At 35.3% G+C, this 26,471-nt stretch overlaps 1 protein-coding gene across 2 annotated transcripts in view; it reads left to right on the forward strand.

Moving 5' to 3' along the window:
* The first annotated feature begins 358 nt into the window (after window positions 1–358).
* The window catches only part of CAPN7 (calpain 7), a 43,177-nt gene continuing 17,064 nt past the window's right edge, over window positions 359–26,471 (forward strand). Inside the window, exons 1-12 of one of the 2 annotated variants that reach the window (XM_047737292.1) lie at window positions 359–672; window positions 3,433–3,541; window positions 8,715–8,872; window positions 9,832–9,899; window positions 11,857–12,057; window positions 13,782–13,868; window positions 18,492–18,618; window positions 19,812–19,897; window positions 21,136–21,229; window positions 22,660–22,806; window positions 23,983–24,089; window positions 24,957–25,077. In XM_047737292.1, the coding sequence (XP_047593248.1) occupies window positions 571–672; window positions 3,433–3,541; window positions 8,715–8,872; window positions 9,832–9,899; window positions 11,857–12,057; window positions 13,782–13,868; window positions 18,492–18,618; window positions 19,812–19,897; window positions 21,136–21,229; window positions 22,660–22,806; window positions 23,983–24,089; window positions 24,957–25,077 (1,407 nt within the window). In that variant the 5' untranslated portion in view covers window positions 359–570. The remainder of the gene's footprint in view (window positions 673–3,432; window positions 3,542–8,714; window positions 8,873–9,831; window positions 9,900–11,856; window positions 12,058–13,781; window positions 13,869–18,491; window positions 18,619–19,811; window positions 19,898–21,135; window positions 21,230–22,659; window positions 22,807–23,982; window positions 24,090–24,956; window positions 25,078–26,471) is intronic. The other variant, XM_047737285.1, reaches the window with a different exon arrangement.

Genomic DNA, 26,471 nt, shown 5'->3' on the forward strand with positions numbered 1-26,471 from the left:
TATACCTTCCCTTTAAACACAGCAGAAACAACGGCTCCGCAAGGCGCATGCGCCGCCTCCGTCAGGTGTTGGGAGCCACAGTCCTGCCGACGGCTTTGCCACATCCGCGCAAACCGCGGAGAGATCGGCTGCCAGGACGTGACTCTGCTTTCGCCTACCCAATCCCAGGACTCATGGCGATCACGTGCGCGCCGGCACCCGGCAGGCTAGGCCCCTCCCATCACTCTCGTACTCCCAACCAGCCTGCCTTTGCCGCCCCATCTCCCGAGAAACGCCCGATGAGCAGGCTGCGACTGCGCAGTGGAGCCGGTGGGCGGGGCGGGGGAATGCGGTTGCCGGGACGGGGGGAGGCCCCACAGGCCAGGAGCCCGAGCGGCGCTGTGGAGGCGCTGCGCTGCGGCGGGCCCTGGCCGAGAAGCCCCGCTTTCTTCCCTCAGCCACCGAAAATAAACTTTGCTGCTCTTTTCGCGGCGTTCTCGGATCCGCCTCCCGGCGGTGCCGCGGTCGGTGAAGAGCCTTCGTGCGTCAAGCCTTCCTTCCTTCCCTCCGCCGGCGCGGGCACTCGACGCCATGGACGCTACGGCGCTGGAGCGGGACGCCGTGCAGTTCGCCCGGCTGGCGGTGCAGCGCGACCAAGAAAGTCGCTACTCCGAGGCGGTGTTTTACTACAAGGTAGGGCGGAGGACTGCTGCGCTGTCGGAGAGGCCAGGGGGCGGGTCCAGGTGCGGCTGCGGCCAGGCCTTCAGGGCTTTGCTTTTCCTCCTTCCTGCTCTGCTGCTCTTTTCAGGGAAGAGGCGACCCGGCTCCTGCAACGGTGGGGAGGTTTGGTCGCGGCTTGGGAGCCACCACTTCTCTGGTTACAGTCTTGAATGGCAAATGTCCACCGCTGAGCTACTTAGAACAGCAGTAGTTAGATATGAGTAGTTAAGTGGCTAATTCTCGCGGTCATTTGGCTCTGATTTATGGCTAGTACGAAGTGGTTCTGATACACACTAAAAAAATGCACGTTCGCTGAAGAAAAGGTTTAGGAAAAAAATAACACGTGTCTTGGAATTTAATACAGCGGTGCCTGTTTTTCTAAGCGTATTTACATACGCAGCTTTGAAAAAATTTGAGCATAGTTGACACAGAATAGTACATTAGTTTCGAGGGAACAACATAGTGATTCAACTTCTCTATACGTAAGACAAACTTGGATTGTACCGTTTATACGATTTTTAGCCTTTTCTTTGTATTTGAGCTTTTAAAAACTCACTGAAGTTGCTTAATTTACTCTTACAAACAGATGCGCAGTATTTCCATTACGTGAATGCACCATAATTTATTTACAAATTAATGGGCATCGGGTTCATTCTGATTTTTCAGCATCGTAGGTACTGATCCGATTAATATATTTATAACTAATGCTTTTCACATTTCTTGGCTGTTTCTTTTGACTAAGTTATTGGGGGCGGAATTATTAAAGAATATGATCTTCCACAGTCTCCTCTGCTCGCCAGTCCTGCGGATTTGCAAATAAACCCCTCCAGCTCGAACTATGTCCGTTGCTTCCTGGTGGAGGTAGCTGTATCCTCGTGATATTTTCCCCCCACCTCCTTTTTTTTTTTTTTTTTTTTTTAGAAGGAAAGTACGGCTTTGATAATTGCAGAGTGGGGTGTTTTGTTGTTGTTGTTTACATAAACGTGTATGCTGTCGGTAATGTATGATTTGTTTTTCTCAGATTGTTATGTTGCCTTCATTTTATAATCTATAGAGACTTTTGGGTGTTTCAGAGTCATTTCTTTTGGACTTTTTGAGGAAGGTTTCATGAAGGTAGTATTTTAAAATTCTATGTGATTGAGTTTTGTGAAATAACTGACAAATATTCATAGGTTAAAATAGTGCCATATAAAATAGCTTTGTGTAAAGCAAAAGGAAATACGAGGCACTGCCTCTTGTTTTGCTGTGCGATTGCATGCATGTCATTAGGAAGATTTTTTTATCCTTGAGAAAGTCAGAAAAGTGGTTGTGTTTCTAGGAACTGTTTATATAAACTTTACCAGATCTTTAGCATTTTTGGTCTTCATTACTGTTCTATGAGGGATTCCTTAATTGTCATTTTCAAAAATAAATGAGTAAAATAAAATTGATATCAACAATTTTTTAGTTGGCTTTATTTCTTTAAAACAAGATAATTATTTAAATGTATTTACATGCAAGGTGTAAATGGAGGTGTGAAAAATATATATATACACACACACTATCAGTATTTAGATAATAGTACATAAGATAAAGTATTTTTTTAAGATAAAATATTTAATGTTTATTTGTAAAGTTATATTTTCCTCCCATGAAATGTCTGAGTTACAGAATCTGAGAATATCATCTTTCCTACTCCCACAGCCTTTCAATGAATTTACTTTTCATTTAATTTCATTCAGTATCAGACTCTTTACTGATTTTGTTAAGTTCGTGAAACAACTCCTGCTCTAACAACTGGATTCAAAAAGGTTGGATATCCAGTAGATGGCTGGCTTCTTTGGATCCAGTTAGGCATCAGCCTCTGTGAAGTGTTCATGCTTAGGTTATTGCTGAGAAGGTGGTGTTAACTTTGGAGAAATCTCTTTGGTCCTTCTGGCTGCAATTTGATAAGCTGTTATTCTGGAATGGTGATGGGGAGAGTGAGGCTTTCCTCACTAGCCACAGCATAACTGGCTGTGGGAGTATTAGAAAAACTGGATGATGAATTCAGGTTTTCTTAATTAAAATAAGTTGATTTCATACAACTGAAATCTATTTTAAAATGTGTTACCCTTTGGCAATATTTTCTGTGGAGAAAAAGATTTTCTTCTTGCTGTGAGATATTTAACCTTTACAATTTTTTTTACTTTATTTTTAGTCTCTACACTCAACATGGGCCTCAGACTTAACAACCTTGCAATCAAGAGTCATATACTGTACTAACCGAGCCAGCCAGGCACCCTAACCTTTATAATTTCATATAATCTTCCTTTGGCATTTAATTTTATTTTATTTGTTATCATTAGCTAATTGACTCTTGATTATTATTATTAACCAATAGTAACGAGTATTATTATTATATATTTGTTCTTAATGCTTTTCAGGTTCAATTCATATTTTCAAAGGTATATGATTCTAAGTCTGACCTATTACATAAAGAAAAGGGAAAGCAGAAAATTTCATGTGAGCTAAAGCTGTTCTAAGAAAATCTCTTGTATTTGAGTTTGTACATTTTCAACAGTATGAGAAAATTGAGAATATTGAGAACTGAAGAAAAGCTGTTGGAGGGTTACATAACCCACTCAGTACTGTCTTAAAGACGTTCTTATTTTGTAATTAATAGACAGCAATAGTGAGTTAGAAAGTGGTAGAGAAAATTCAAATCGTAATTCATCTATTAGATTCCTTTTGTTTTTGTTTTTGTTTTTTTAGGAAGCTGCACAAGCCTTAATTTATGCTGAAATGGCAGGATCAAGCCTAGAACATATTCAAGAAAAAATAAATGAGTATCTGGAAAGAGTTCAGGCTTTGCATTCAGCAGGTTAGTAAAGGAGTACTAAACTTATCTTTTTTTTTTTTTCTTCTTTTTTTTGTCTTTCTCTCATCACATCCTTTCCCCCATGTTTCTCTCTTTTTTTAAAATTTTTTTTTATTGAAATATAGTTGACATATGGTGTTTGTATTAGTCCCTTCTGTTTCTTTTTCATTTTCATCTTTGGATGTCAGTCTTCACTCTTGCTGCTCATTCCTTTTTTGGTAATCATGTCTTTAAAAGTCATAGTATGGGAATAAGTGATATATATGAGTAATATAGTCTAATCTTCTAATATCCCAGGGGTGCAGAGATAGTGAATTATATACATTGAAACTGTATCATTGTCAGAGTCAGGGTTGGGACTCTGTTAAAGTCTACTTTTTAAATATCTGTCATATGCTGTTTCCTGATACTAAGATTGAATGACTCACCTGACCCTGAACAACAGGGATTTGACCTGTGCAGGTCTACTTACGTGGAGATTTTTTTTTTAAAGATTTTATTTATTATTATTTGAGAGAGAGAGAGGGAGAGAACACAAGGGTGTGAAGGGGCAGAGGAAGAAGGACAAGGAGACTCCCTGCTGAGCAGGGAGCCCACCATCGTTGAGCTCCATCCCAGGACCCCAGAATTGTGATGGGAGCTGAAAGCAGCCACTTAACCGACTGAGCCACCCCGGCACCAGATTTTTTACAGTAATGTAAATGTATTCTTTCTTCTTTATGATTTTCTTAATATTTTCTTTTGTCTAGCTTTATCATAAGAATACGGTATATAACACACATAGAAAATATGTGTTAATCAACTTATGTTATTGGTAAGGCTTCCAGTCAGTAGTAGCCTATTAGTAGTTAAGTTTTGGGGGAGTCAGAAGTTATATGCAGATTTTCATCAGTGCCTCTAAGCCCCCACATTGTTCAGGGGCTGTCTTTACTTCTCTTTAGTGTTAACGACTTCAGCAGTATGTTCATGGTCCCTTCTATATCAATATCCTCAACCTCAAGACCTTAGCTAAATTCTTTTTTTAAACTGTATCTTGGAAAGCATCATGTAAGTAGAGACCTGGAACAACTTGTATTTATTTTGGTAAACAGCATGGCAAATGTTGTGAAACAAGTACACAGGCTTAGTGATCAGTTTTGTTAGAGGTATGTGGCTGCGGTCAAAATTTGCTATTGACATGGGTAGAAAAGAAAATCATTACCTACTGACATTTTGTTTTAGAGATGCATTTTTCTCACTAAGAGTTCTTTTTAACCCTTTTTTTCTGTGGCTGTATAATAAACCCACAAGCAGCTTAGAGAGCTCTTCATTCAACATTGCCTGGTAGACTTTGTGCTACTTTCACCACTCATTCTGAGTAGATAAGAGCAGTTACAAGCATATCGTTAGGAAAAAGTAGATTCCATCACTGGATTTCTTGTTAGGACAATGCCCTTAAGGATGAGGTAGTTTAGTTTAAGACAGTGCCCAGAAATTGGATGTATTGAAAAGTGAACTGCCTGTGTAGCAGGGCCTCAAATGATAGAAAGTTGTATTGATTCAGGTATCCAGAATACCATACACTTACAAATAAGATATTTATAGAGGTGATATTTAGGCACGGAACGTGACAGCTCTAATCGCTTGAGGAACAAAGACTTGTCAGTGAAACAGAAATAAAGTTCAAGAAAGATTTTTAAAGCATAGCATACCTTAATTGTATTGCCAGCTTTTTGACCTGTTATGTTCAACCTATGGGGTATAATTTGTAGATAATTAAATGGTTTCTTTAATTAGCATTTCAGACAATGTTCAAAACAAATTTTGCTGATAGATTCTTGAGAGTTAAGTTGATTTCTGGGTGGGGAAGGGTAACACAGTTTGAAGTGCACCAGTGTTGTATAAAGAGCTCAAGACTTAGAATTAAAAGATCTAAATTGTAGCTTGTAGCTACAAAACCTTAGGCTACATCAGTCATTCTCAACTGAGAATAGTTTTGCACCTTGGGAGATTTTTGGTTTAAAGGGAGAAGTAGGAAGTATACAATGGAATCCATTTGGGTGAGGCCAGGGATCTTACTAAAAATCCTCCAGTGTACAGGCCAGCCTACAGCAAAGAATTATGCAGCTAAACATGTCAATAGTGTGAGGCTGAGAAACCCTGGGCTAGATATTTTAATGTTCTTGAGCTTTTGTGTCTTCATTTTGTAAATGGGATTAGCACATAAACTTCAGAGAGGTGTTTCTGAGAGTTAAAAGTTCTAAAAGATCACCACTGTACCTTTAAGACACAAAATGTCAAGTGTTTTTTTTTTAAATAACAGCTTTATTGAGATATAATTCATGTACCATAAAATCACCTTTTTAGGGCGCCTGGGTGGCTCAGTGGGTTAAGCCGCTGCCTTCAGCTCATGTCATGATCTCAGGGTCCTGGGATCGAGTCCCGCATCGGGTTCTCTGCTCGGCGGAGATCCTGCTTCCCTCTCTCTCTCTCTCTGCCTGCCTCTCCATCTACTTGTGATCTCTCTCTGTCAAATAAATAAATAAAATCTTTAAAAAAAAAAAATCACCTTTTTAGAGTGTAGAATTCAGTGGTTTTTAGTATGTTTTCAGAGTTGTGCTACCATCACCAGTGTCTAATTTTAGAACATTTTTGTTGTCCAAAAGAACCTCTTATCCATTAGCAGTCATTCCCCATTCCTCCCACCCTCTATCGTCTTAACAGCCACTAACCTATTTTCTGTCTCCCTAGAGTTGCCTATTCAATAGGACATTTCATGTAAATAGAATCATCTAATTCGTGGCCTTTGGTGTTTGCTTTTTTCATTTAACACAATATTTTCAAGATTTATCCATGTTGTAGTAGGTATCAATACTTCATTCCTTTCTCTGGTTGAATAATAATGCCATCATACCATATGTTATTTGTCCATTCCTCTGTTGATGGACATTGGCTTGTTTCCACCTTTTGGCTGTTATGAATAATACTGTTTTGAACATTTCTGTATATGTTTTTTGTGGGCATGTGTTTTTAGTTCTCTTTGATACATTCCCAGGAGTTAAATCACTGGGTCATATGGTATAGCTTGATGTGTAATTTTTTGAGAAACCATGAACTGTTTTCCAAAGTGGCAACACCATTTTACATTTCCATCAACAATATATGGAGGTTTCATTTCCTTTATGTCCTTACCAACATTTGTTATTTTCTGTCTTTTGTCATTTTAGCCACCCAGCGGGGTGTAAAGATGACATCTTGGGTTTTGAAATGCGTTTCCCTGATGGCTAATGTAGTTGAGCATCTTCTCATGGGCCAGTTGGCCATATGAATATCTTCTTCAGAAAAATGGTTTATAGACCCTTTGCCCATTATGTAAGTCAGGGTTCTCCAGAGAAAAAGAACCAGTAGGATATATATAAAGAGATTTTATATAAGAAATTGGCTTATAATGGAACCTCATTATGGAGGTTAAGAAGTCCCACACTCTGCAGTCTGCATATAGGAACGACCCAAGAAAGCCAGTGATATAGTTTATTTAGTCCAAGTCCAAAGGCCTGAGAAGCAGGGTGGTTGACAGAATAAGATCCAGTCCCAAGGGGAGGAAAAGACCAAAAAAAAAAAAAAAAAAAAAAAAAAAAGGCAGTCTGGCAGAGAGGGCAAATTTTCCCTTCCTCTTTTTGCTCTGTTCATCCCTCAGTGGATTAGGTGATGCCCACCCACATAAGGGAGGTCAGATTGCTTTTACTACCAATTCAAAGGTTAATTTCATTCAAAATCACTCTTTTTTTTTTTTAATTTTATTTATTTATTTGATAGAGATCACAAGTAGGCAGAGAGGCAGGCAGAGAGAGAGGGGGATGCAGGCTCCCTGCCGAGCAGAGAGCGCAATGCGGGGCTCGATCCCAAGACCCTGGGATCATGACCTGAGCTGAAGGCAGAGGTCTTAACCCACTGAGCCACCCAGGCACCCCCAGAATCACTCTCTTAGACATACCTAGAAATCATGGCTAGCCAAGTATCTGGGTACCTAATAAAGTTGACACAAGTTGATACGATTATTCACCACGTTCATTTTCAAAACTGGAATTGTCTTTTTATTGTTTAGTTGTAAGAGATCTTTGTATATTCTTTTTTTTTTTTTTAATAAACATATAATGTATTTTTAGCCCCAGAGTACAGGTCTGTGAATCGCCAGGTTTACACACTTCATAGCACTCACCACAGCACACTCCCCCCCCCCCCCCCCACAATGTCCATAACCCCACCACCCTCTCCCAACCCTCCTCCCCCAAGCAACCCTCAGTTTGTTCTTCGAGATTAAGAGTCTCTTATGGTTTGTCTCCCTCCCGATCCCATCTTGTTTCATTTATTCTTTTCCTATCCCCCAAGTCCCCCCACATTGCATCTCCACTTCCTCATATCAGGGAGATCATATGATAGTTGTCTTTCTCCGATTGACTTATTTCGCTAAGCATAATACCCTCTAGTTCCATCCATGTTGTCGCAAATGGCAAGATTTCATTTCTTTTGATGGCTGCATAGTATTCCATTGTATATATATACTACATCTTTTTTATCCATTCGAGATCTTTGTATATTCTTGATACAGGTTCCTTGTTGATATATACCTTTATATTGAAAACAAATACTTATTTCAAATAATCACAGTAAATATATGTGATTATTTAATCTAGACTCAGATGAATAAGAAACAGCAGGAACTTTATCATTAGGGCCTAGAATATTGTATTACACAATTGTCTGTACTGAAAAAAAAATTTTAATTACCTTAAAACATAATTGAGTTTCTTTAGGCTTAAGATTTTTTAAGTTTTTTTTGTTTTGTTTTTGGGAGTGGGTATGTAAAGAAGAGGACTGGTGTTCTATTTTTTTGAAAGGAAGAAAGTGCTGGTAAGGAGAAAGAAATTCAGGGGAAATGTTTTAATTGATTAATTAATTTTTTTAAAATTAATAATACATTTTTGGTATTTTGGTCTCTTATGTGCATTATGTGATGAGTTGAACAAGTGGGGACTCTTTTTTAGGCCTTAAAATTCAGATTGAAAGGAGAGAGTCATTTTTTAAGAATTACGAAGTTTTTATAAAGAGCGTCTTAAATGTATTAAAATTGTGTCTTGTTTCCTGGGTATAAAAATACATATATAGTTAATATCTATATGGCTTTCTTCCATCCTAGTTCAGTCAAAGAGTGCTGATCCTTTGAAATCAAAACATCAGTTGGACTTAGAACGTGCTCATTTCCTTGTTACGCAAGCTTTTGATGAAGATGAAAAAGGGAATGTTGAAGATGCTATAGAATTGTATACTGAAGCCGTAGATCTCTGTCTGAAAACCGTATGTATAGCTAATAGTTAAATTTGGTGGAATTATGCTAAGAAATTTCTCTTACTAGTGAATTTTATTTAACAGTTCCTTAAAGAAAAATAATTATCGTATCATAAATATAAGTTACTCTTCATTAAAAGATGATGAATAGAAAACTAATGATGGATCTTAATCCCTTAAAAAATTAACAGTAGTAATATTGAGTCATTAGGCAGTGGGTTTTTTTTTATTATATTTTTATTTATATATATTTTATTTATATTGTATTATTTATATTATTTATTTATATTATATTATTATTTATTTATATTGTATTATTTTTTTTAACCTGTTTAAACCCATATACCTAAAATTATCACAGGAGGAATTCATCACAAATCTATGAATTTAGAATAAACCTTCCCCTTTTTAAAAAATTTCTTACATTTAAAAATAAGGTAGTGGGGAAAAAAAAAAACAAGGTAGTGGTTTGGGAGAGCTTTATTCATTTGCAGTGTGAAATCTATGTGCTGAGTGGCTTTTACTGCTTCCTGAGGACCCTGGTTGGAACAGCTAAGTTTAGGGGCATCTAGTGCATAAGAGCAGTGCATTTGACAGGAATGTGAGGTGGAATGATAGAGAGTGGTGTTCTCAGTATTGTCAGAGGACTACCTTTTTGTTCAACCATCTGGCCTGAGTTTTTGTGGTAAGTGCTAGTCTCCTCAGTTTTCTGCTGCTCAGCTTTTCCATCACACCATGTTCTTAAAATTGTAGTTCATTTATCACATGAAGTGGTCTTCAGGTTTACCTCAATGACAAGTTTTCAACACTATTTTAAATATACCTTTAAAGATGAAAACAAATTGTCATCTTTGTTTATTCTCTCATTATTTGAAGAAATACATTGCATTATAAGTTTTTTGTTAGAAATATGGATCAAGCAAAGAAAAGAATTATGCTTCAGAATGTCTGTCTCTCTTTCTCTTAAGTCTTATGAAACTGCTGATAAAACTCTGCAAAATAAACTGAAACAGTTGGCTCGACAGGCACTAGATAGGTGAGTTTTGGTCACTCAAGTTCTTATTCATGGATAGCAGTGTACTGTGTTACTTAAATTTGACAGATTTCTCTAAATATGTCATAGAGTTCATAGTGACAAACCTCCATCTCCAAGCTGAGATCTAGAGTAAGTCTACCTTCTTCCTCTGGGTGAATTTATTCCTCTCTGGCTCCCTATTTTAAACTCAAGAAATAACAGATCAGCCAAGATCTGTTTTATTTAGTTTTTGCTATGTGTAAAGCAATGATTATATTTGAAGTGGAAGACTTCCTTCTGTTGTGTAATACCAGATTTCTGGGGAGAACTTCCAGAAAGCCTTCCAGAGCTACTATTAAAAGTAGAGAAATTGAGAGTGAGCTGGCCTTTAACCATTCACATACTCCAAACTATACAGTGTATGTAGCTCCTTCAACTCTTTGGTCAAATCGTCAACTTTTCAAAAAAGCCTACCCTAAACATTTTATTTAAAATGGAATCTCCTCCAGTAGTTTCCTTCTATTAATAGTTTCCTTCTATTAATCCATTCTAATAAATATTCTTTCCCAAAGCTCTTAACCACTTTCTAAGGTATATGAAAGTTACCAGTTTATCATGTTTGTTATTAATGTCTGTGTCCCTTTGAACCCCCAACCCTCCGTGTAAACTGTGAGTGCAGAGAAGTTTGTCTCTTTTGGTCAATGCTGTAACCACCTAGCAGAGTGCCAGACATACCGTATGTGTTCAGTAGGTATTTGAGAATGAACAGATTTGCACAAGAGAATTACACCTCGTAAGGGGTGTTACATATGAAGGAAAAAGATGGAAATTGCATTTTTAGTTATAGTGTGAATTAATAAAATTACCTCCTTTTGAGGGTCTGACAAGGTAACTGTACCATCTCTAGTCCTTTTTTTTTTTAAATTGAGGTTTAACAGTCATCCTTACTTTTCATTGTCATCTAACATTTAGTTTGTCTCTCCAGATTCATGAGGATATGGGCACTTGACACATAGTTATCATGTCCATTTTCACTTTTTTCACTAGCCAGATTCAGAGGTGATGTTTATTACCTATGTGGATAGCCCATCCAGTAGCCTCTTAGTGCATCCTTACTTAACACAGAGGGGTGGGTCAGTCATTGGCTCCTCTGAGGGTCTGTTCAAAATTATGGGTCATCTTTCTAGGAGAAATGTACATAAAATTCCTTTTGGGTGCATTTTATGTAATTTCAAAAGTGTTCACAAGATTCCTGGAGCTCATATGTGGACCTCAAGTTAAGAACTTGTGTTTTTTAGCTCACTGAACCCTTGACAAAACAAAGCCAAAACCCCCTTGAATATCATGTGAGACATTCCATGATCAACTTTTTCCCCTGGTCTCCTCTCCTTCTGCCTCTTGTTTGTACTTTTCATAGGGCCTTCATCCATTTTTTTTTAAGTTATCTTAACTCACTATGCTGTTTCATACTTCTGCACATGCTCTTCTCTACTTAGAATGCTCCCTTACTCCCCAGATGGACTTCTCTGCAGCTCAAACATAGATTCAGAATAACCTCCCCTGACTCTCTTTTCTTGGTCATTAAGTTAATACCATCTGCCTGTATGGTCACTCACATCTGGCATCTGTCACTTTAGATGCAGTTGTCTTTCTTCCCCCCTCAAAACTGTGAACACCTTAAGAGCAGAGATTGCATTTTATACTTTCTTGTATCCCCTTACCTTGCATAGTTCCTGGCATGCAGTTTGTGCTGAATTAATGTTAGCAGCAATATTATCAATTACTGTAGATCAGTTGTGAAATACTTATTTTTGGAAGTAGCTTAAGAAGTGAACTGCTGATTGATATGTATGAATCTTCTATACTAATTTTACATTAGGAGTGCTTGACTGGTTCTTGAAATAAGTTTTATTTTCTGGAAAGCTTAAATGTGAGAAGAAAAACTAGAACAGTTTTTCTGTACCTCTTTCTGTTACAGAGCAGAAGCATTGAGTGAGCCTTTAACAAAACCGTTATGCAAAATCAAGTCAACAAATATCAAACCAAAGCCAGCTCCAACGAGAGCACATTTTCCTCTAGGGACTAGTCCTTTCCTGGAAAGACCTCAACCCTTTATAAGTTCACAGTCATGTGATGCACAAGGACAGAGATATACAGCAGAAGAAATAGAAGTTCTCAGGTAAATAATTTTATGATTCATTGTAATGAATAATTTTGTTAACGTAGTCAGTGCAGGCAATTTTATTTTCATTAGGTTTGCTGAGTTGTAATCATATCCTTGTTACATAGTGTGTTGTGCTTTTATTATGAAATTAAAAATTATATTGTCATATAGCCTTAATGTGAAATAGTTAAAATGTGTTATGGTATATTTTAATATTAGCATTTCTACCAGACATGTGTTTTCCTAAAAATTCTGGCATACTTTAAAATTGAACACTAAAGTTCAAGCAGCAGAACAGAGCTATGGTGGACCAATAATCATCTCTGTAGCTGGTAACCAGAGCCCTGACGGGGAGAAAACTATTAACCTTGAAATAGTGTAGGCCTGGGTCAGCAAAGGGAAGCCTAAAGTTTTGACTAGTTTTTACATTTCTTTAAAGGATTATAAAAAAGAAAACAAAAAACAGAAGAATAGGTGACAAAGACCTCATTGCAAAGCCAAAGCAATGTACTGTCTGTCTGGTCCTTTATAAAAAAAATTTGCTAACTCAGGGTCTAGAAGCAGCCTCAGGGTATATTATAAATGCAGACAACAAAGAGGAGGAAATCCTCTTGATTGCATTCTGAGCCAGCGTAGATGGGATGTATCTCTGAGCCAGTGTGGCTGCTCTTCAGTTGGAGGAGATCCAAGCTGCTTAGTGCTGTGCAAGTCATGTAGTTGCTCACTTTCAATTTTCTAAAATTGTGCTGAAAGGGTTCCTTCGTTTGTAGCAGTCACCTGAAGGCATTTTTTTTTTCCTACTGAAGATTTTAATTCTTCTAATGTGTCTCATTTTGCCTGGAGAAATTGCATATGAACCCCCCACAACACACAGCAAGGCAAAGACGGGTAGGTTTTGGAGCTCAGAGACAGTACCAGTCTAACACTGAGGCTACTTAGCATCCATGTGCTCCTTTCTACACACATTTGAATTTCATGCTGCAACAAAACAATAATATTTCTACCTAACAGAATTCACCTATCCTTCATACAGGTGAAAAGTTCTCATCCTCTCAAAAATAAGGATACACAGTCATTGTATCTGTTGCTCACTGTATTAATTAGTTCTCAAAGTCAGTCACAGTCTCACTGAATATTGTTACCTAAAGGCTAAATCGTGAAACTACCCTGTAACTACTTCTAAATAAAATGAGGGAAAGAAACAGAAGGAAATAGTTGATACATACTACTGAACATACATGTAAAACATGCAAAGCTACTATAAGCCACATTTCTTTAATTTGTCATGTGGCTATAGCTTCCTTCTTGCACTACACATTCCTCATTTTCATAACCAGAAAATAGGAAGAACATATTTTTCAGAATTGTAATTGTCATGTTTTTTTAAATCCCAAAGTAACTAAAGCAATTGCTTTCTCCCTTTGAGCTTAGGATAGAATTCATTTTGTGTCTTGGTGTCAAGGATACTCTCAATACCTATAGTACAAGCTTATCTTGAGACCATAGTTTAGTTGTAAAGGATGTAAGCCTTGAGACTAAGTCTTACTGAATTGAATTGAGTTGTTTATTTTTTGGTATTCAACTAATTTTGTGAAAATTTTATTCAAATAAAGATATCAACAACATGAGATTGTCAATGTTATTATAGTGCCATACTTTGTCATATAAATTTCAGATAAGATTGGTAGTTAAGGTAAACTTAGATATTTACTTTAGGTTTTTTTCCTTGTATTTTATAGGACAACATCAAAAATAAATGGTATAGAATATGTTCCTTTCATGAGTATTGATCTGAGGGAACGTTTTGCCTATCCAATGCCTTTCTGGTAAGTAAGCACTATTGTACTTTTTACTTCCAAGATGATTCTAATTTTTCAGTAGTTTTTCCATACTCTGAAATCCAATTTAGCTCATAGCCTTGAAATCAAAATTTGTAATAAAAGAGTTTGGAAGAGAGGTACAGCTATGGGAAAAACGTAAGGCAACATAGCAAGAGTATCTGTGTGGTCATTTGCCTGGTAGTGGGCACATATGGATCCTCTTTTGCCTACCATTACACTAGCTAGCACAGTACCTGGCACAAAGTAAATATTTGTTGAATCGGTATTTGAATCACAACAGCAAAGTCAGTAAAGAAAGAATTGAATGGAAAAGTGGAATAGAATGATAACGGTGTCATTATTTACTTTAAAAAGTCTAGTTCAGAAAAGGGTTAATTAAGAAAAATGTTGGTTAGCACAGCCTTCCAGGACAGTGGCAACTTGTGTTAAGAGCCTTAAAAATGGGGGTGCCTGGGTGACTCAGTGGGTTAAGCCTCTACCTTCGGCTCAGGTCATGATCCCAGGGTCCTAGGATCCAGCCCTGCATCGGGCTCTCTGCTCAGCATGGAGCCTGCTTCTCCCTCTCTCTCTGCCTGCCTCTCTGCCTACTTGTGATCTCTGTCAAATAAATAAGTAAAATCTTTGGGTGGAAAAAAAGAGCCTTAAAAATGTTACTTGGTTCATGACTCCCAGCATCTACTAATTCTAAGGAAATAAAAATTTGACTAAAGATGTGCATAATATAATAAGGGCATTCATCAATGAATGAAATGAATGAATGAAACAAACTAAATAGCCAACAGTATGAGAATGAATAAAGGCACATCTATATTATTATAGTAAGTGTGTATGCTACAAATAAAAACATCTTTGAAAGATGTAGGGAAAATGCTTTCAATATAGTAAATCTAAGAAAATTTGGATGTTATATGTTTATTTTTATTTCATTTCTTATGTTTATAGATAAATAGAAAAAATGATGTAAAGGTACCTATCAGATATTTACAGTGGTTGTCTCTAGATAGCAAAACTGGGTGATTAACTTTTTAAAATATTTCAAAACTTTTGCAGTGAGCATGTTCTATTTATTAGAAAAAATTCAGAGTTGATATTTATTACATACCAATTGTATAAAAGGCTCTGTAAAGAACAAAAGAGCTGCTTTCCCATTTTCTATTGTTTTGCTATTCTTAGATGAGCAAAAATTGGACATCTAGCCAGTGAGTTGTCAACCTAATTTTTTTCACCCAGGCAATGATGTGCTAGTCACTGATTGGAGTCTAAGAAATTTTTATATCAGAGGAGCTCAGTAGCATTGATCAATACTAAGGGCACAGATTCTAGAGCTGAACTGTCCAGTTTTGTAAGCTGTATGATGCTGGGCAAGTTATTAAATCTGTCTCAGATTTTAAAATAAGAATACAATCTACCTCATGGTGTTAATGCTATTAAATTAACTAATAAAATATAAAGCAGTTAGGGGCACCTGGGTAGCTCAGTGGGTTAAAGCCTCTGCCTTCAGCTCAGGTCATGATCCTGGGGTCCTGGGATTGAGCCCCACATCGGGCTCTCTGCTCAGCAGGGAGACTGCTTCCCTCCCCCCACCCCCCGGTCTACTTGTGATCTCTGTTAAATAAATAAATGAAATCTTTAAAAAAATATATAAAGCACTTAGTAGTACTTGTTATATTGTTATAAGTGTTAACTTAGAGAAATAATTATCTTGTTAAATTCTAAATTATATTACAAAGTTTGTACATTTCAGATACTTTTCCCTTTTGTTCTTTACAGAGCCTTTTATACAATTGGTATGTAATATCTACTCTGATTTTTTTCTAATAAATAGAACATGCTCATTGCAAAAGTTTTGAAATATTTTAAAAAGTTAAGGAGCGCCTGGGTGGCTCAGTGGGTTAAGCCTCTCCCTTCGGCTCAGGTCATGATCTCAGGGTCTTGGGATCAAGCCCCACATCAGGCTCTCTGCTCAGCGGAGAGTGCCTGCTTCCCCCTCTCTCTCTACCTGCCTCTCTGCCTACTTGTGATCTCTTTCTCTCTGTCAAATAAATAAATAAAATCTATAAAAAAAAAAAAGTTAAAATCTCCCAGTTTGGCTATCTGGAGACAACCACTGTAAATATCTGATGTGTCATTTTTTTCTATTTATCTATACATCATTTTTTCTATTTATCTATAAATACAAGAAATGAAAGAAAAAATGTTTAAACAAACAAGCAAACAAAAAGTTTATCCCTTTGACCAATAATTTCACTTCAGGAGACCAATTTGAAAAAATGTTCGTAGATGTAGTCAAAGATTTATATATAGAAGGTAGTCATCAATATTGTAATACTACAATATGTATTGTAATTGTATTTACAATACAATTGTATTTACAGTGTATTACAATTGTAATTGTAAAATTACAATATTGTAATTGTGAAAGTGTGAATGTATTAGAATAATACATTCTTGAATGGTTATATCCAAGTAGGGATATAAACTTGTAGTTCTAACCTTTGTATAATAAATTAAGATAAATCGTGTTTTTAGTGCTCGTACAGCAAAACACCTATAAGAATAATACTATACTGCCATGAACAATCGAGTTTTTGAGAAATTGAATAACGTGGGAAAATGCTTACAATATAATCAAACAGTAAAATACGATGCCATGCAAACTCCTTTAATTTAGGCATAGCACTGGTGACAATTGGAATTTTATATGTTTTATATAAGATTACTTAGTGCCAGTCCTCCACACTGGATTATGTTTCATAAGGACATAGAACATGTCTGTTTTAATTATGCTCCAGTGCATAGTGCAGTGTCTGGCACCTAGTAGGTACTCAGTAAGTACTTGCTGAATTAAGTAAATTTGGAGAAAAATCAAGAATAAATACTAGATTACTCTAGCAAGATTTTTCCATTCTTGTTTTTCTAGATTATTTTACAGTAGAATAATCAGAAGAAAAAGTAACAGTAAATATTTCAAAACTCAAAGGTAACAGACTGATAAAAAAGGACTCCACAATTTATGAATCTTTGGTGAGAAAGATTGAGTAATTTTTAAACCTTTTTTTTTTTCTATTTGGGTCATTTATTTTTAAATCCTAAAGTGAATATAAATTATATTTATAAAATATTTTGAATATCTTTAAAGTTATAAGAAAACACTGAATTTGATAACTTAGTGGTGACTTTTGAGAGAATAGATATTAAAGAATCTGTATTCTTATACAGCAGGTTAATAATATAATTATAGATTTGAATTGACTTTATATATGATTTCTCTAAAATTTTTTAAAATTTAAATTCTTGTGAATTCATTCAACTTACTTTCTATTTAGTCAGCTACTGTTCCTAAACAGGTACCAAAATGACACCAGAACACTAGTGGTTCTATGAAATGATCATCAGAAAGTTTGAGAAGTGTTATATATAATAGTCTAAGAAATTTACATAAATCTTGGTTTATTAAACATTTACAGATGTCCTCTAATGAAGAAAACAATGTGTAGGAGTTTGTAGATAACACCTGACCACAAAACCACCTTTCTCCTAGTGTCTGTATTTTTTTTAAAAACCATATTATAGGGGCACCTGGGTAGCTCAGTGGATTAAACCTCTGCCTTCAGCTCAGGTCATGATCTCAGGGTCCTGGGATGGAGCCCAGCATCAGGCTCTCTGCTCAGCAGGGAGCCTGCTCCCCCTCCCCCCAGCCCTGGCCACCTGCCTCTCTGTCTACTTGTGATCTCTCTCTGTCAAATAAATAAATAAAATTTTTAAAAATGTTATATTTGCTTCAGTTTGCTTGTCATAAACTTTGTATTACCCTAGAAATCTTATAAAATCTCAAAACTATTACCCTTGTTCTAGAAGAGGTTTGAGGAAAGGTAGATGTTTTTTATCTTGTGCTATATATCCGTCTTCGAGAAATACCACACAGCATATTCCCAATACACAGTCAGAGGGTAATGGATAAGAATGGTGGATCTGGCACCCTAGACCTGGATTCAAATGCCAGTTCTGCCACTTTTTGGCTATGTGATCTTGGCAAGTTATTAAATCACTTTTAAGCCTTTTCCAGAAATATTTGCTTTAATGGAGTTGTCTTTAAGTTTAAATGAACAGTGTATATAAAATACTTTAGCATGATATCTGGCACATGGTTATTAATCAGCAATTAGCTACTCTCAGTATTAGCCTTGCAGAAAAGAGTTTATCAAGACCCATCATAAGGATCTATAGCTTCCTAGGTCCTTTTGAATTGAATCAGCTTTTATTATTGTTAATGGTTCCATTTTACTGAAACTGAATTTCTTAAATATGCTAATGTAAACTTTTAAAGTATATTCTTAAAATAAATATGAGTGAATTTAAGTTTCTTTCCTGTTTGCAGTAATAAATTTATATTTTTCTAATTGAGAAGAATGAGCACATTGACTGGATTCATGGTGAAGTGTAAAGAGCCAGATTTTACCAGAGCATTATTTTAGGATGATACAACAGCTATGATCATTATACCAAAAAAATAAATGAATAAATCTCTAGGAAATTTAATTTTGTTTTGTGTCATTTTTAAAGATTAATTTTAGTAGTAGTAGTATTTAATTTTTATTATTACCTCAGTGATAGATGGGGCAAGCTACCATTATCACCTAAACAAAAAGCTACATTTTCCAAATGGGTACGACCAGAAGACCTCACCAACAATCCTACAATGATTTATACTGTGTCCAGTTTTAGCATAAAGCAGGTAAACATTTTATATGCTTTTATATGAAAGCTAACATTTTGAAGTAATTTGAATATAGATTTGGGGGTTTTCTTAGTTTTTATTATGTATCAAGATGCATTAGTATAATTGGAAAAATTCTGCACACTTTGCATACTGAGATAATGAGTATGAATAACTGATTTGAGGAATTGCAGATTTTTATATAGACCCTTTTTATCAGTATATTTTTGCAGATGAGAAAGTTGAGGATCTTAGCCTTACCTTAATAAGAGAATAGTTTTTTTTTAAAGATTTTATTTGGGAGAGAGCGAACACAAGTGGGAGAGGAGAGGGAGGGATGGGGGAGAGAGTATTTCTTGCAGACTCCATGCTGAGCATGGAGCCCAAGACGGGGCTTGGTCTCATGACCTGAGCTGAAATCAAGAGTCGGAGGCTTAACCCACTGAGCCACCCAGGCACCCCGAGAAACAGATATTTTTTAAAAAGAAAGATATTAAGCTTATTCAAAAAACTTCAATGGTGTAACAACAATATGGCTTTATTGCAAACTTTATTCAGTTAAGTTTTGCATTGATGTACAGATGTCTTCCAGTTAGTATAAAAATAATGGTCCTGGGGTACCTGGGTGGCTCATCAGTTAAGCATCTGCCTTCCGCTCAGGTCATGATCTCAGGGTCCTGGGATCACTTTGGGGTCCCTGCTCAGTGGGGAGTCTGTTTCTTCCTCTGCCCCTCCCAGAGGAAGTCTGGGAAGTTTTCTGCCCACCCCCCAGCCCTGCTTGTGCTCACTGTCTCTCTCTAATAAGTAAATACAATCCTAAAAAAATTTTAAAGTAATGGTCCTGAAATACTATGATTCAAGAATCTTTTGATGTGCATATTCAGTTTAGTTGGTCATATTAGAATAAACTTTTTTAAAAATGCCTTTAAATTATCGTTAAAAACTTGTGGGTTCAGTGAGTATGCTTTTATCCATGTAAGAAATACATCATATTTATTCTAAATTAACTTTATTGAAGTATTTTATTCAATTTTTCTGGAATTTATTTGAAGAAAATATGAGTTTGCAATATAGATTTTCTGTTCATTTTGGTATTCCAGCAGCAATTAAGTCAGTATAAAAAGTCGGCGGCATAGGTGTAGTGCTTAAATATTGTTGTAATGTTGAAATTGCATGAATTAATTAATTAATTAACGCATTCTTATTAACAGACAATAGTATCAGATTGTTCCTTTGTGGCATCACTCGCTATCAGTGCAGCTTATGAAAGACGATTTAATAAGAAGTTGATTACCAGGTAAAATTTTGTATTTGTCCCTTTAGCCCTTTTCCTATAATTGTTTCTTGACTAGAAGTTAACAGCTTTGGTTTTATCTGCATAGAAGGTGAAGAAGGCATATCACTTAAGAATATTGTGGCCCTATATGTTAAACAGATGACTTGTGAATGTGGAAAGATTTCATAAAGTAGTCTTAAGAATGTATATACATGTGTTAATATATATGAAATAGGTATGTTTTGAAATAAAATTGGTCAAAGTAAAATCATATCATATTTATAATTATATTATGCTATATGGTAGCCACTAGCCTCATGTGGATATAGTATACTTAAAAAGGGCTAGTCTGAATCAAAATGAGCTGTAAATGTAAAATGCATCAGATTTTGAAAACTAAGCCCAAAAAAATATAAAATTGTAAGATACCTCAAATTTTTATAGTGATTACACACTGAAATAATATTTTGGATAAGTTTGGTTAAATAAAATATATTAAAATGTCACCTTTTTAACTTTTAATATGGCACCTGGAAAATAGAAAATATTTCTTTTGGCTAAAACTGCTTTAGAATGTGCTGAAATGTTACTGAAATAGTTTTTCCTCTCAATTTTTTAGTTTTATTAGCTAAAGATCATTTATTATACAAATTAAGCATTATAATATTTCATGCATCTTTTCCTTAGTGGTTTTTGTGTTAATCCTGAGATCACAAAGATAAATTAAATACAGACCTTAGTTTTAAGCTATTTGCCATCTTGGATAAATAGATTATATAAGTACATAATATATAGTGTAAAAATAATTGATACTGATAAAAATGTCTTACTAGATAATTTTGTGTAGCTTTATCAGAATTGTGTTAACTTTATCTCTTGTCAGAGTTGCAGTTAATTGCCTTAGTTCTTGTTAATTGAAATGGTCTCTTCTTGAGCCAGTGAGAGAAGATTATTTCAACTGGCATAAAATATATCCACTTATTAGAAAATTTCTTAGAGTTTATAATTAAAAACTTAGTATTTTTCAGAGTATTGTGAAATTTGTGCCCTGCTCTATGATCTCATAAGATATTTTCTTTATATTAAATAAGCACTTTGATTAGGGTGAAATTCTTTTCCTAAGCCTATCACAGAAAAATAGTTTGTTTTTATAAAATTGCCAAGACAATAGCATATGTCTAAAGAAAATATAATATCCTGCATAGTAGTTTATATTGAATATTAATTTGGTATTTCAATATTTATTTTCCTTACAAAAGCATAATTTACCCTCAGAATAAGGATGGTGAGCCAGAATACAATCCATGTGGAAAGTATATGGTAAAACTTCACCTCAATGGTGTCCCAAGAAAGGTGAATAATACCTCTCCCCACCCCAACCCCTTCTCTCTCTCCTTCCCCACCTTTGAATATTGAGTAGAATCATTAAGAAATGTTATTTGTGTAACCTTTAAAAAGAGTTTGAGTCTGGTGTTATGCATATTGCTACCAGTAACATCGTATGTTAATAATTAAAAATAAAAGTTAAAGTCTTATTAAAAATGATTTTGGGAAATTTATAGAAAGTTTCAAAAAGTAACATTGAGCTAATGATTACTAATGCTTAAACTTTAATCTGATAGTTCTTAATTGATTAAAAGGGAAAGGAAATTGGGCAAACTATAAGGTCACAAGAGTTTATATATATAGTCATAACCTCAAACCTAAGAAATCTTTCAAATTATGTTTTCTTTTGTGAAATATATACACAGTCTGAAATTACACTGCTTTCTTTAAGAACTATGAACTTATGTAATGGCCTGGCATTGTTGGGATTCTCTAGCTCTTGTCTACTCAGGTCCATGGAACAACATTAGCACTTATCTGAGAACTTGTTAGAATTGCAAAATTTAACGCCTTCCTGAACCTACTGAATCAGAATCTATATTTAAACAAATCCCCTGATGCTTTCAGTCTGAGAAGTTGCTCAGTGGCTCAGTAACACTCAAATTTTGGTATGTATAAAATCACATGGAGGGCTTAATTAAACACAAATTGCATCCTGCACCCCTCAGTTTGTGGGGTGGGGCCACAATTTGCATTTCTGACAAGTTCCCAGATGATGCCGGTGCTGCTAAGAAAACCCTGTGAGAACCGCTGCTCTAGATGATTACTTAAAAATTAAGCAGAATCACTGAGAATGATTTTTTCTGTAGTCTTTAACCCATTGTTTAAAGAATCTTTGAAAATGTAGTTGCATAATCCTCTTGTTAGTGTTAGATCAGAATTTTTCCTATTCTCATTTCCCAAATCACTTTCTATTGTGACTTAGAAACTGTATCTTTGTGGTGATCACTTCCTGTATTACTTAAATATATCTTTTGGCCATAATGTTTTACGTTTACAACTGTACATAACATGAGTCTTTTTGCAGGTTTAGGTTAAAATTACATGTAGTAATATTATTTACCTTAATAGTGAGGCCCTTTAATAATTACTTTAGATAAAATGTACATTTCTAGAATCTGTAATAATTTTGATGATATAGATCCATTTAACCAGTTGGCTCAAGGTTATCACATGACAGGGAGGTTAGCCTATAAAATGGAATAAAGACATTTTTTATAATTTTATAATTTTTATAAATTGAGCAGATTCTAGAAATATGAAACTATCATTACTTTAATAATGGGCATATTATGTCTTTTATTTCATTTATTTGAAAGGGTTTTTTTTTTTCCTTGATAGAAAGGGTTTTAAGATATTTTGTACCACCTAAGGAAATTAATGTTCTCTTTCTCCAGGTGATCATTGATGATCAATTACCTGTTGATCATAAGGGAGAATTGCTTTGTTCTTATTCTAACAACAAAAGTGAATTATGGGTTTCTCTCATAGAAAAAGCATATATGAAGGTCATGGGAGGATATGATTTCCCAGGATCCAATTCGGTAAGTATCAGGAGGATCCAGACACAGACTTATGCTATCTAATATGACTATTTTAAATTTGAGAGATTATAGATGATATTTTTATTTAAAGCAAAATGAAACGGAGTCTGAACCTCTGAAAAATGTTAATCAATCACCTTATTAAGGAAAACTATTTTCTTTCACAAGGATACTGCATTTTTAAAGGATTCAGGGAAGCCTAAAATGTAAGTCTGCTGTCATGTTGAGATACAAGACCAATTAGATACAGCATACCTTTTCAAAGAAGTCTCTTCAGATCAAAGGGATATGTCATATTGTCATCCTTATGTGTGTTCTTTGGATTATAAATTCAGGTTCAAGGAGTTTGTTTTTTTAGTTTTTCCCAGTCTTAACACTGCTTAACCTACAAAATCAAGGTGTGTGCCAGTGTCCTTTAGTTGGATGAGGTAGACTGAGCTTATGCCAGAAATTAGATTAGTATAACTTTGAATTAGGACACTAACCAGCCTGTGGCCTTAGAAAAGGTATGTAACCATTCCTAGCATCTTTGCTTATCTGTAATATGAGAATAATACCCACCTTTCAGAGTTGGAAAGATTAAATGAAGTAATGTGTGCACGTTATCCATCCTTCATAGCTGATTAGTTTCCCACCTAGTACCAGGCTTTCTTCACACTCCTGGTTCTTATAATGCTAGGCAAAGAATGTGTAGGTCATACTTAATACATACTTAATGTATGGTCTATACAAGGTCTTCTTGGCCTACATGCTCAATTGTTCTGTTCTTCAAATATGTTTATAGTTTAGTTTCTAATTCAGTGCCTTTTAATTTACCCAGTGTAGCGTAGAGAGAGAAAGAATGAGAATATATGTAAGACTTTATTAAAGTGGCTATCCTAAGAACTCACTAAATGGTGAATGACTGTCAGTGCATTATTAAAGCAGCTTTTATCTGTAACATGTTTTTAGTTTTTAGTTTTCATTGTTTTTACCAGTAGGACAGTTGTTGCGTTCAGGAAAAACAACAGAGATTATAAGGAATAAACTTGTGCTTAAATCTGGGTAGGAATTTGAGTTAAATAAGAAATATATTACTGGTCGGAAACAATCGATGATATTTAATAGCTACCATGGGGATTTATTAAAGAGCTTGGAAACAATATTGACAGTCCTGAAAATGTGTTTATGTTGCAGAATATTGATCTTCATGCACTGACTGGGTGGATACCAGAAAGGATTGCTATGCATTCAGATAGCCAGACTTTCAGTAAGGATAATTCTTTCCGAATGCTTTATCAAAGGTAAACATTTTCTCTCTCTTTGATAGTAAAAGAGGCAGTTTTTAAAAATTCATGCCTTAGAAGAGATAATACAGAGGCTGCATTTTTAGTTATTTAGGGAAATTCTGGTTTTATTTGTTTTCATTTTTGTTTTTGTTTGTTTGTTTAAATAATCTACACTTAACTTGGGCCTCAAACTCCATGACCCCCAGATCAAGAGTCACGTGCTCCACCAACTGAGTCAGCTAGGTACCCCCAGGAAATTGTGTTTTGAAAATGGACTTCACTTTATGTACTTGCTATGGCCAGCCCTCAGTCATCCTCAGTGATAGTGACAATTAATCCAGATTATAAATAATCCAAAACATTTGAATCTGGAATATGTCATATAGGCAGATTGTTTCATACTTCTTAAGTACTTACTTTGAGGGAAAGTAGAAAAAGAGAAGTATGAAAATATAAAGAGGAAGATAGCTTTTAAGCCTTCAATGAATAATCCATAGGTAGAGATGGGAAGATTGTGCAGTAATACATATTCAGTAGTGAAATTAGAAAATTTCAAAGATTTGACAAAGTGTATTTGACATCTTCAACTTTATTTGTAAATCATTTGAAAATTTAGCATTTGCTTTCCTTCACTGGTAAGTTTCTACCTTATAATTTTCTAAAACTGGAGAAGGGTGGGACAGTGTAATAATTTATCTGATATGTTGTGAAAAGAAACGTAGTTCTTGTTCTCTAAGGAGTGTTGGGAATATCCCATTTTAGAAAAGATGTCAAATTTGTGGAAATTTTCATGTAAACTATTAGACTGAAGGAAAGATAGTGTGATCTGATGTTATAATATGACATTTTCTTTTAGTTATTTGTCTATTGGGGTCATTCCAGGTTTCACAAAGGGGATGTCCTCATCACTGCATCAACTGGAATGATGACTGAAGCTGAAGGAGAGAAGTGGGGCCTGGTTCCCACACATGCATATGCTGTTTTGGATATTAGAGAGTTCAAGGTTGTGCTTTACATATTTTTCTTCTTTCTCATACCTGATTGTAAGACATTGCAAGGATCCCAAATAGTGTAATAGGCCCTTTTTTGTTTGTTTAATTTAAATTTTAGGTAGTTAACGTACAGTGCAATATTAGTTTCTAGAGTAGAATTCAGTGATTCATCACTTACATACAATACTCAGTGCTCATCAATAGTATAATAGCTTTTGAATACTGACACATCAAGGTTCAGATGAAGTCTTAAAAATCATTCTACCTGCAATTGCAATAGAGATAAATAGACAGATTTGAGTTATTTTTAGAAGTAAAGTTGCCAGGACTTGCTGGTAAATTCAGTGAAAGTAAAGAGAAATAACACTTAGGTTTTGCAGTGTATCATAGTTAATAAGGAAGAATGAAGTTAGAGCTGCTGAGAGTTTTGTTTTGCCCACTTTGAATTTGAGGTGATTAATAGATATTCAGATGGTGGTGTCAACTGATAACTAATTGTTCAATCTTAGAGTTCCAGTTAGGACTGGAGATTTTGCTTGGGACTCTGTTATGTGCAAGTTGTGGAATGGTTGATGTTTTCTATAAATCAAATGATAGTTTTAACTTAAGTGAACTGGCAATGGTAGGTGGAAGAATGTATATTTAAATGTAAGAATGAATAAATAAAAAGTGGTAGCAACAATCACTAGACAGGAGAAGTTGGGAAAAACTAAGCATCTAGGCAAATCACAAAAGATAAGGGTAATGAAGAAATTGAAGAGACAGAGTAAAGAAAGTATAGAATATTGGAGATACTATGTATGATACAGGAATCTGGTTTTTAGGATTGTTTTTTGGTTACTGGATCATTCCTACTTTATGGTTTCTGTGAAGAGAAACCTGTCACAGTCTGCTTTAGCCCACGGGAAGAAACAAATGAATAAACTGGGCTGAAGAAAATACCAAGAAAACAGATAAAGAGCTAGTGAAACATAGAAAAGGAAAACTAATTCGAATGTGTGTGTGTTTTAGTCAGAATTGAAATACAGACCTGGAAATATATAAGAAAAGAAAATTAAGATTATTTATAAATTAACATCTAAAACTTATTTTAAAATAAGATACAGAATTCTTGGGGTACCTGGGTGGCTCAGTGGGTTAAAGCCTCTGCCTTCGGCTCAGGTCATGACCCCAGGGTCCTGGGATCAAGCCCCACATCAGGCTCTCTGCAGGGAGCCTGCTTCCCTTCCTCTCTCTCTGCCTGCCTCTCTGCCTACTAGTGATCTCTGTCTATCAAATAAATAAATAAAATCTTCTTAAAAAAGAAAAAAAAATCATTCTACCTATTACATTAAATAATTTGACCTCGACCATTAGAAATTATGAAATAAAAAGATGGGAATGTAATGGCAGTGATAGCAGAGAT

The sequence above is a fragment of the Lutra lutra genome, chromosome 1, assembly GCF_902655055.1.
Source record: "Lutra lutra chromosome 1, mLutLut1.2, whole genome shotgun sequence".
Lineage (NCBI taxonomy): Eukaryota > Metazoa > Chordata > Mammalia > Carnivora > Mustelidae > Lutra > Lutra lutra.